Raw genomic sequence first — 12514 nt, forward strand, 5'->3', positions numbered from 1 at the left:
TATCAAACAATTTATAACCTCCATCTGTTGGAGTTCCTTATATTTAGAGACAGAATCCATTTTTATATCATTGTGCATTTTCTCCTCACTGTTCAAGTGCCCACCACCCACTCAGTGTGCATGTGTGTGTTTGTTTTGTTCCCACAGTTGAGCGATGCATGAGTGTGATGCAGTCGGGGACTCAGATGGTGAAGCTGAAGAACGGCTCCAAAGGTCTGGTCCGGCTCTTCTATCTGGATGAACACCGTTCCTGCATCCGCTGGAGACCGTCTCGCAAGAGCGAGAAAGCCAAGAGTAAGTCAAACACACACCCAGATGTTGAAAGATTTTCTTTAATATATGTAAAAGATCCACTTTCAGGCACTTCTGTCCTGATTTCTTCTGTTGTGGCAGATTTAAAGTCTCAGAAGAATTAACTTTATTGAACAATTCAACAAAGTGAGATGCCAGCTGTTCATCTGACAATGGTCTCTACAATGGTCAGCCTTCAGGTCTTATACCTTTTTCTTATCGCTCGGTACCCAATGAGCATCCATACAGTTATCTTTTTCTTTTTGCTCCTCCTCGAGATATCGCCACCGTTAGAAACATCTTCTCCGAGGCCTTCTTTCTATTGGTGGAGAATCTCTGACCATACACTTTATTTTTAAAACATCTCATATTACATATACAGGTGAAACTCGAAAAATTTGAATATCGTACAAAAGTTCATGTATTTCAGTAATTCAACTTAAAAGGTGAAACTAATATATTATATAGACTCATTATATGCAAAGTGAGATATTTTAAGCATTTATTTGTTATAATTATGATGATTATGGCTTACAGCTTATGAAAATTTTAATTTCTGAGATTTTGAATTTGGGGTTTTCATAAGCTGTAAGCCATAATCAAAATTATATCAAATAAAGGCTTGACATATCTCACTTTGCATGTAATGAGTCTATATAATATATTAGTTTCACCTTTTAAGTTGAATTACTGAAATAAATGAACTTTTGCACAATATTCTAATTTTTCGAATTTCACCTGTACTTTTTTGAAAACTTCTCATATTATATTTTTTTCAGTACCTTCTCGTGCCTTTCACCATGTCCACCTTCCCATAAGATATATGTACAGAGCTTTTGGGTACTTTTCCATCCTTACAAACCCTGTGACCTAGTTTTCTGCTTGGCATTACAGCACATAGACTTCTGCATGAGATTCCCCAACACTTCGAGGCGAGGGTCTATGGGCGGGTAAATGTAGGGTTTTTTTCAGATCTTTAAATCTAATGGACGAAATAAGTTAATGTAATTTACATATGAAGGCGAAAGGGGACGACGGGGAAACATCAGCTTTAGTTTCTGCTCTGACAGACCAGCCGAACGCTGTGAGTGTGTGTTAGAAATCAGGAATGGTGAGAGAACATTGTGCTTGGTATGTTTTTCATCCTCAAACCAAACTTGGGTCTCCAGCCGAGAAAGTTATATCCCGTCTGGCTAGAGCGCTTCCCAAATTGTTTACACATTAGGTCAGTAGATGTGTGTGAACTGTTTGAACACATTCAACCACATGAGCGTTTACACTACAAATGTGTTTTTGACTACCTCTGGAAGTGCTTGAAGTGGACAAGCTTAATACGTTTTGGACCCCATTCACACCTGTATTCAGCGTTGTCCACTTGTGACCGGATTGATGAAAACACTTCCTAATATCAGGTGTAAACAGGTCCTCTGAACACTGACTGGAGCTTCTAGGCCGCTGCAGTGACGCAATGACTTTACTAATTGGTGATTGGCTTTTTTATTTAAAAGGTGTGAATTCACATACATTGGACAAATCAATTGAATAAACAGTGAATTAAGTTTAGTTTACTAAAATCAAAAACGATTTTTATTGTGTACAAAGCAAACACATTTACTGAATACATCAAAGTCATGTGTCTTTGCCTCAAAAAATCGGAAGCTTTAATTTTCTATTTTGCACCATTTTCCCCCAGAACTAATAAATTTCTTCTCCTGAACGGCTCCTGAAGCTCCGCTTCATTTGCACTCTGTTTTTTTGTGATATTCCAATTTTTTTACATTAAAATCCCTATTTGGATGGAAGCATCTAGTGACAAATCAGAGTCAGACACAATCTGCTTTTCAATGTTCCACATCTGTGCTTTACTGATCTCTCTCTTTCTCTTTCTGTCACTTTCTTGATGTCTCTTTCTTGTTCGTCGCTCTCCCTTTCTCTTTCCCTCGCTCTCTTTTAGTCTCGGTGTATTACTCGCTCCCTTCTGCTTCCCCATCAAAGCAGCCGTGTAGATTTTGATATGTTGAGTGTCTCTCCTCGCTTACATAATGGCTGTGTATGAATCACAGGCCAGGGGCTTCCAGAAACACACCGCTCTCTCACAATCTGTGTCACTTGTTTGGGTGAAGTGAATCCCGCATAAGCGCTCCTTTTTTCCCTGGGTGAGCGCTCTGTTACTGTGCTGGAAATAAATCCTGTTCACTCCTCTCCATGTTCACTTCAGGCTTTTGTTTAGCAGAGCTGATCTGACCTAGCCCAGATGGGTGGATTATTACACAGTGCAGTTAAAAAAAGCTCAAGTGCTATTGTCCCCCTCCATCTCACCCTATTTCACCCCACCTCTTCCTATTTTGCTGCTGTCATGTTTGTGAACTGCTCTCATAAGATAAGACATTATTAAAAAAAGAGAGAGATTGTGCCCAGATCATTGTCAGGTTAAGGGATCAGCACTGGAATCAACAGCTTTGATGTGACTCCACATGTGTTTGATAAGATTATTATCATAACAGGAAGTTTTAAAGATGTGTGTTATTGGATTGAGTTGTTCATTCATTCATTCAGAAAAAAATCATTTTATATTGAATTTTTAATATAAAAATTATATTATTATACAATAATACCCCCCCCCCCCCCCCCCAGTGAAACACAAAGCCTTTGCCATATAATGAACACAAAACACTATAAAAGTATCAAAAATGTGATCCAGATGGATGGTTGGTATATTCTATTCTATATCGTATTCTATTCCATACTGAAATTTAAAGTCCCCCTGTAGTCAATAATTGTATCCCTTAAAACTCATCTTTGATCACTGAAAATACATTTTTAATAGTTTTTTCCTTGAAAAAAATTTGTCATGCCTTAAAATATCTTGAATGTAACTCGACACCCTTGCCTCATTTAGTATGCGCGGTTCTATGAATATGCAAATGAGCCCCGCCTCCACTCACTCACTCAGCTCAGAGATCCACTGGTTGACGATCACACGTTGATCTGATTGGTTACAAGGTAGTTTGTGACGTCAGAAACACCAGCGATTTCAAAGCGTGTTTTTGAGACTGTCTTTGGTTCACTGCAGTTTTAAGGAGAAAATACTCAGCAATGGTGTCGACTTATGAATTTACACATGGTTTGTCTTAAAGCATATTAAAAACACCACATAGATGAATAAACAACATTAAAATCTGGATTATCACCACAGGGGGACTTTAAAGGGATATTTCAGCTTAAAATGAAAATCCTGTCATCATTTACTCAACGTGATGTCGGTCCAAAATCTGTCTTCTAGAGCCTAAAATAACATATTTTAAGGAATGTTTCAGTGTTTTTTTTGGGGGGGGGGGGGGTGCTTTTTTTTTTTTTTTGTCTTTGCAATAGGTTTGGTTACAGAGGTTCTTCTGTAAAAAAATATCTTCTTTTGTGTTTTGCAGAAGAAAGAAACTCATACAGGTTTGGAACAACATGAGAGTAGGTAACAGGGTTCGCACAAGATGCTTAACTAAAGCGTTTGAAGAACTTGAATTTGTCTTTTTTAAATTTAAGTTCTGGAAAACCCTTGAAAACAGCTGTATTTATGAAAAGGTACTTGAAAAGTCCTTGAATAATTGAAAATAATTATTGAAATTATTTCGTTTTCACTAAATCCCTGCAGCTGTCAAAAGACTTTATCTGACAAATAAACGTGAATTTCTCGGTCCAGGTAACAAGGAGAACGAGTAAATATTCTCCATTTACATATAATACCGACATTGTAACCAAGTGGGTTGAAAATCGTCGAAGTTACATTTTAAAAGGATAGTTCACCCAAAAATGAAAATTCAGTCAGAAGATAATTTTGAAGAATGTTATATGAATATTCTTCAAAAAGAAGAAAAAAATTCATAAGGTTTGGAACAATGATGAAATGGTTTAATTTCAGTTTCTGTTCCTCACACAAAGCTATCACAGAAGACGACTTGGAATAAAGATAAACTTTTTTGGTGCTTTTGTTGTTGCTTTTGGTATGTGTTGTGCTCTGGGAGCCTGACAGCTGTGGTTGCTATAAACTGTCATTGCATGGCCAGAGCTGTGTGAAGTTGTTGCAAAACAGAGTGTTTCACAAAAATAATAACAGCATACGACTCCGAAATGACATGAGGGTGTGTAAAAGAGACAGAATTTTCATGTTTAAGTGAAATATCTCTTTGAAAAGGCATTGCTGAAAGATTCAGAGGCTGGCTTGTGTCTGGATGTTTGATAAGACTGAAGTGGCAGAGGCTGTCAAGAGTTTCATGTAATGCCTGCTATAGACTTTGCGATTTCGAAATCCTATAAGATCATTACAAATCACACTGTACGACATGGATCTAATAAACTTTGATCAATACGCCATTTCATGTTGCATTTTTATTGGCTAGTCAGACGAGGTCGTAGCAGCAAACACACTGTGAGATGATCATGCTGAATCTCCAACACTAAAGCCTGTGTTCCCTTATGAGGAATCAAAGAAAGAGTGACGGATAAGCAACGGAAAGTAAAAGGCACAGTGAGGAAACAGAGCTGAAATCTAATTCCACAGTGTAATGGTCTAATGCTTTAGAAGTGAAAAGAGACTCAAACATAAGAAAGGGGCAGTGGGGGTGATAACTTCTCCAAACCTCTCCAAATAATTGTTGATTCAGTTACAGAATCAGATAAGCTTCATTAACAGCTTCTATTCATTTCATTTTCTATTCATTTCTTTTGAAATGGACGTGTTCACCCAAGCATATCCTTAATTGTAGTTGATTAATGTGGGTCAAATCGCTGCTGGCAAGGCTTTTGCTAATGAATGTATCTCTGCGTTTTGGTCATCCATCGCTACTGGGTCATGCTTTCAGGGTTTCTCTTTTCTCTCTCCCCAGTCACCATCGACTCACTCTACAAGGTCACAGAAGGTCGACAGTCTGACATCTTCCATCGCCATGCGGAAGGGAGCTTTGATCCGAGCTGTTGTTTCACTATTTACCACGGAAACCACATGGAATCTCTGGACTTGGTGACCTCAAACTCAGAGGAGGCGAGGACATGGGTGACCGGACTCAGATATCTGATGGCCGGCATCAGTGATGAAGATTCACTAGCCAAGAGACAACGCACACATGATCAATATCCTTTACTGCAAGATGGATAGATGGATGGATGGATGGATGAATGGATGGATGGATGAATGGATGGATGGATGGATGAATGGATAGATGGATGGATGGATGGATGGATTTATTACAGTAGGCCTAATAGTCATAATTTACTCATCTACATGTATTTTCTTCTGTGGACCGCAGTAGATATTTTGAGAAATGTTCAGGCTGCTTTTTTCCATACAACAACTGCATATTTGCAATTATATATACAGTATATATATATACACACAACCGTTCAAAAGTTTCAGGTCAGTAAGATTTTTCAGTACTATTTTAAAATATAATTTATTCCTGTGATCATAGCTGAATTACTCCAGTCTTCAGTGTCACATGATCCTTCAGAAATCATTCTAATATGATGATTTGCTGCTCAACATTTATGATTATGATCAATGTTGAAAACAGTTCTGCTTCATATTTTTTGATTTATTTTCAGGATTCTTTGGTGAATAGGAAGTTCAAAAGAACAGCATTTATTTGAAATAGAAATCATTTGTAACAAGATGTCTGTAATGTCACTTTTGATCAATTTAATGCATCCTTGCTGAATAAAACTATTATTTTTTAAATTCCAAATACTTGAACGGACGTATATATATTAGGTGTATGTAAAGCACCTTGAGCAATATATATATGTGTGCGTGAGCATTTGTGTGTATATATATATATATATATATATATATATATATATATATATACGGTATATATATATGAAGAGTTCAGATGCAAAAGCCTCTAAGTGCCATCTGAAATTTTCTTCTAGAATGATCATTTTTATCAGTCTCGTATATTTAAGTTCAGTAATTTCACTTAAATGACAATTAATAGGTAATTTCCATTGCCATTTAAGTGAAATTACTGAACTTAAATATACGAGCTTCATAAAAATGATCATTCTAGAAGAAAATTTCAGATGGCACTTAGAGACTTTTGCATCTGAACTCTTCATATATATATATATACACACACAGTATATACAGTACATACAATATATACAATATATATATATATATGCATGCATTTTTTTATTATTAGTAGTATTATTAAATTTCACTGTTTTTCATACAAAGCTGTTGTATGGGCTTACAAGACTTGAAATGGAGTGGCATTTATGGTGATTTTTTTTCACTGCCTTTGTTGTATGTAAAAGAGCAGCATTGACATTCAGAATTTAATAACAGAACTTAATTTTCATTTTTGGCTAAACTAATCTTTTAATGGATGGATTGATGAGAATACATTATTAGATGAATAGATGAAGGCAGAAAGGATTTGTGATCGACTGATTGATTTAGACTGATTTACAGAAGAGAGAGAAATGCAAGGAGAGAGAGAGAGAGAGTGAGAGCTCTTTGAGTCAGTTGTTACAGTTCAGTCTTCCTCTGCGGGGAGTTCTCACAGAAGCACTGACTCACATTAAAGAACCGGCCTCAGAGGAAGAGGAGATAAAAAGCCAGAGCTGCTCATCCTCTCCTCCCTTATGTTTATGTCTGTTATTCTCATTAAAGAGGAGTGAGTCATCAGGAGGCGGTCATTATAATCTGCCATAACTGTAGACACACAGCGTATGGCCGCTGGTAATTTCACTTAGATGGCAGTTCAACTGTGACCCGTTTTACTGTTGTTCATGAAGACAGTTTCCAGTGCCCTCAGTATTAAAAACACAACCCTTGAGGAACCAGACGAGCAGCCTAAAGTATTTTAAAGAGTCTTCAAAATTAGGATGGAGGAAGACTTGCCGGACTATAAGGTCGCAAACACAGTTCCCATTTACCATTGTTCTGCAAATTTAAATTTTAATGTGAATTTACGCAATCTGGAAGGGCGAAAGATTTCCCTATGCAGATTTTGTACCAAGTTTAAGTTGGTCATGCATATTTACCACATTGACCAACAGAAAGCTACCCTGGAAATCCAGAGTTCTCGCGAGAGCACAAGTTGAATTTGCTCAGCGAGTTACTCTGGCGTCGAGTAATGATGCTCATTAAATATGCCCTTGTATCCGAGCTGCACCAATCACATCGGGTTATCTGATATAGGCGGGCCAGAGGCGAGATGACGACAGCGCTGTGACGTCGAAGTCATTAGTAAACATTGCAAGATGGCTATGGATGAACACCAGTTGTTTGAAACGGCTTTGGCCGCTACAATGAACGAGTTAGACTTGGCTTTTTATCTAAAAGAGGAACAGAAGACGGCGCTCGAATCGTTCCTTTGCAAGAAGGGCGTTTTTGCTGTTTTGCGACCAGATACGGCAAGAGTCTAATCTACCAGTTAGCTCCACTGGTAGCTAAGCGTATGGGGCTTGTTGTGATTGGTCGTAGTGTTATCCAATTGCGTGCAGTGAGATTTTCAAATGCATGCTTGGTGCCGCCCCTCGAGCTGGCCGAGTTTCATTAGTCGACGCCAGACCATTAATCTTTCAGATTTAGGTCTGGATTTCCAGGCTAACAGAAAGCTATACTTTCACAAATTTTGTTTTTTTGGTAATTTGTTCGCACCTTAAAGGGGACCTATTATGTCCCTTTTCACAAAATGTAATGTAAGTCTCTGGTGTCCCCAAAATGTGTCTGTGAAGTTTCAGCTCAAAAAAACTTCACAGATAATTTATTATAGCTTGTCAAATTTGCCCCTATTTGGATGTGAGTAAAAACACTCAGTTTTTGTGTGTGTCCTTTAAAAATGCAAATGAGCTGCTGCTCCCCGCCCCCCTTTCCAGAAGTGGGCGGAGCCTTTACAGCTCATGCTTCGGATACTCCGGCAACAACAAAACTGGAGAATCTCACGCAGCCAAAATGTCAGAAATTGTCAGTAGCTGTTGTTTAGCCTTATGTGCTCGAATCGGAGTCGGACACTGATGGAGAGACTACAATTTCTAGGATCCAACTGGACGTTTCTGAATGGTTAGTTGATAAATTTATGTAGTTGTTGTGGAGTTAAGTTGATTCAACTAATCGACTAGCATGTACTGTCATGTTAAGCTAAAAATCTTTCAGAAACGACTTTTGTGCAAATCCAGCGTTGAACTGACCCTCGTTTGTGAAGCAGATCATGGGCGGAGCTTCTTATGGAAGAGTAGGGGGAAATCTGGAACCGCTCTTTTGTTTTTTGGTTATGATTTATGGGGATTATAAAAAAAGGAGTGGGTGGATTTTTTACCATTATAATCCGGTTGTTTACACACACTGTGGACACACATCTGTGTTCAAACACCATGTAAAAGTGAATTTTGTCCCCTTTAAGAATGTAGGGTTGGGGATTGATATGCAGATTCCAGTTCACAGATCCTCAGCTTTAACTTGCATTTCTTTAGTAACGTAATTGATTCATCAACCGCTCTGACTGAATCACTGTGTTGATTCATCATTAACTGAGTGACTCATGGCTTTTTGAATGATTCTTTTAAAGAACAGACTTGAAAAAAGTCATTTGTTTATGAATTGGACTACACTGGTTGCTCTGTTTGCTTTTGCTTTAATACAAAGGACCAGTTCAGAAGACTCATTTGTTTGTGAATTGTGATTGATTTTGAAATGGTAAGAACCAATATCAAGACTGTTCAAATGCAGACTGGAATTAATAACAAAATCAATGTTTTTAGCGTGTCCTACAAAACAGACATATAAATTTACCCACGCTGTACAAGACATGCTTATAATAGATCAAAGAGCACAGATTAACAATAAATGACACATAATATAAAATAGATCTTCTGCTTTGTGCAGCTCAGGTTAAAAGTTAATGTTCCTCTGATTAGCCCTGAATCGACCGCTATATTTGGATGACTTTCAAAGTCTGCAGACCCTTCCAAGTAGCCTCAGTTTTCCTTTCAGTCACAGAAGTAATTACATCCATCACAGGCTCACTGCCAAATGTCATACTTCATAAAACCAGACATCTCTTCTTCCACAGTATAGATGATGTATTTCCTGACAGCTTCTCACTGCTGATCACCTGTGCATGTAGAAATATTCCCATACACACACATCTGCAAATATCCTAGCAAATTTCACATACAGTATTACATACAGTATGATTCACACATGCATATCTTGCATATCATGCATTCGCCCGCTAAGTGTATTGAGATAAAGCCCGTTATATTTAGCATACTATAACTAAGGACTTATATACTTTTACGAGATCAGACCAGTTGCACTGACACATTAAAATTGCACTGACACATTACTATTTCATGAAAAACAATGCAAATGCACACCGGCACTCACAATAAGCCTTGCGTGTCTGTATGTGATGGGATTGTCTCAGTTGTGCATTAGAGCTAATTGTGTTACAGTTTTGAGAAGAGAAAAGCATGAGCTCATCCTCTCCTGTGTGCACAGACTGAAAAGTAGTTTAGATAATAACATTCCTAGTTAGGTTTCTTTTAAAGAGACACCCTCATCCAAAACCATCCAAAACTACAATGATTTTATTCCAGTTTAAACAATGTTGGCATCACAGTGTCACTTTTCCCTTAACCCTGCTGTAAGTGGATGAAGCAGACGTTTGAGGAGGCGGATAAGAATGGAGACGGTCTTCTGAACATTGAGGAGATCTACCAGCTTTTACACAAGATGAACGTCAACTTGCCTCGCAGGAAAGTCAAACAAATGTTCCAGGTATGCGGGAAAGTGGAAGTCTTAAAGAAATGGTCTTGGCGAATATTGACGTAAACACAGTCAGATATGTTTTAAGTGAATGTAAACAGTTGAGAAAGAAAACGCATGTGTAACAGTATAATGGATCCATGGGTCAGGTCTTAAAGTGACAGCAGCCTAATAAACCTGCTGCCAAATTTACATTTACATTTATGCATTTGGCAGACACTTTTATCCAAAGTGACTTACATTGCATTTCAAGGAACACATTTACATTCTTATCAGTTCTTGCTTTCCCTGGGAATCAAACCCATGACCTTGGCATTACAAGCGCCAACGCTCTACTGTTTGAGCTACAGGAAGGTGTGCATGAGATAATATTATTATGAGATAATATTAAAAATATCTGTATGGCAGTTTTTCCCCATGGTATCAGATGTCAAAATTGTGGCCAGTTAAAATGCTGAGTGGCTAGTAACTTTGGAAAACCAGTAGCCACAGTGGCTGGACAGCAAAAAAGTGAATGTCAAGCCCTGCACACACATATTATTGTGCTTCAGAGGACAATGATTCATGCACTGGTATATTGTATGGATTACTATCAAGTACCTTGTTGAGCTTCAACATTTGGGAACCTATTCACTTGCATTGTGGACTCACAGAGGTGAAAATTCTTACACTTCATGTAAATTGAATCTAATATGTTAATAAATCAATCAATGTTCAATAAATCAATAAATCCAGCTCACGCTGTTCCCTCAAAGCAGGGTACAAATTGTAATTTTAAGAACGACATTGTTTTCTATGTACTATTTGTTCAGAAGAGCTGTGCGAACTCCATTGTGTGCCTTATCACCTTATGATTAATGTGCCTTAAAAATTTGTTTCTCCATTTTTACTTGTGACTGCTTAAGTTCTTAAAGACAATGAATTTGAATTTGAAATACTTTAGACAGGGAGAATTGGACAGAAAGGGAGGATAATATGCATGACTGAATGAAAAACCTCTCATTTAAACTTAGAATTTTGCTCAATTGACGAACAGGCATGATAGTAAGACACAGTTTTATTGGATAGATTTCAATATAATCTTCCTTTTATGCATAATTATTGTTGTAGTAGTAGTAATAGTAAAGACATTTAAGGATATTTTCTTGTTAAATGTCATGCAGCTTTGCTCTTTCTGTGTGTGTGATCACAGGAGGCGGACACTGATGACCAGCAGGGCTCACTGACGTTTGAGGAGTTCTCCGTCTTCTATAAGATGATGTCCTTAAGGCGAGACCTCTTCTTGCTGCTCATGAGCTTCAGTGAGAAGAAAGATCATCTGACCGCAGAGGAACTCGGCAACTTTCTGCGTGTGGAGCAAAAGGTCAATGTAACATCTCTTCCTGATCAAAATGATATGTTGTCTCTCCATTTGCCATATTTACAGTATGTGTCATTCTCATCCAGAAGTGAAGCTTGGATCGATGTCACCCTGCAGTCAATTATTTTATCCCTTAAAACTCATATTTGATCATCAAAATGACTTCTTAATGCCTTAAAATAGCTTGAACGTGACTCTACACCTGCTTCATTTAGTATACGCAGACTCATGAATATGCAAATTAGTCTCTCCGCCTCCACTTAAACATGCTTTGAACATCATAGAAAGTCAGTGGAGAAAAGCCCCGCCCCCTGGTTGATGGGATTGGTTTCTTGCTTGTGATGGTAGGAAACCACGTTTTTGACACACTGCAGTTTTAATACTCAGCAATGGTGCTGACTTATGAATTTGCACATGGTTTGTCTTAAAGCATATTAAAAACACATAGACATATAAACAACATATAAACTTGATGTTCACCACAGGGGGACTTGAAGGGCTGATACACACATGTTCCAATGGCCATGACTGTTTTAGGGGTTTTCACGCTTTTATAAGCATATATAGTTATTGCAGAAGCTCTCTACCTCAGCCTTACTTAGTTTTTTTAATGTAAATCCCATAAACATCATCCTGACTGATGGTCCATAACCGCCTCAGATGTCTCACACGGTCAGGCTCTGAACTACTTCCTTTTCCTCCTTTCTTCAAGCTTTTGCATCTTACTACTGTATGTAATATTATAATAGTATTTCACATTATTACTGTTTTTACTGTATTTTTTTATCAATAAATGCAGCCTTGGTGAGCAGAAGAAAATAACACTTTATTTTACAGTGTCCTTGTTACATATGTTACATGTACTTACCATAGTAATAACAGTTAATTATGCATAATTACATGCAACTAACCCTCAACCAAACCCTAATCCTACCCTAACCCTATAGTAAGTACATGTACTTAATATTACTCAGTACTTAAATATATAATTACACTGTAACAACGACACCTTAAAATAAAGTGCAACCAAATAAACCAAAGCAAAATTGTATCATTCCACATATTGCTTCAGATTGATAATTCAGAAATAATTTCAC

General features: G+C 37.6%; 1 protein-coding gene across 4 annotated transcripts in view; it reads left to right on the forward strand.

Annotated features, from left to right (window-relative positions):
• Positions 1-12514, forward strand: part of plch1 (phospholipase C, eta 1) — a gene marked incomplete at its 5' end in the record, with an annotated part of 65161 nt that overhangs the window by 21152 nt on the left and 31495 nt on the right. For all 4 annotated transcript variants that reach the window (XM_084124496.1, XM_084124499.1, XM_084124497.1 and 1 more), the window contains 4 exons: positions 148-294; positions 5169-5411; positions 9939-10069; positions 11250-11420. In XM_084124496.1, coding sequence (XP_083980622.1) covers positions 148-294; positions 5169-5411; positions 9939-10069; positions 11250-11420 — 692 coding nt within the window. The remainder of the gene's footprint in view (positions 1-147; positions 295-5168; positions 5412-9938; positions 10070-11249; positions 11421-12514) is intronic.

The sequence above is a fragment of the Abramis brama genome, assembly GCF_963993115.1.
Source record: "Abramis brama genome assembly, chromosome: 9".
In the NCBI taxonomy this organism is placed as follows: domain Eukaryota; kingdom Metazoa; phylum Chordata; class Actinopteri; order Cypriniformes; family Leuciscidae; genus Abramis; species Abramis brama.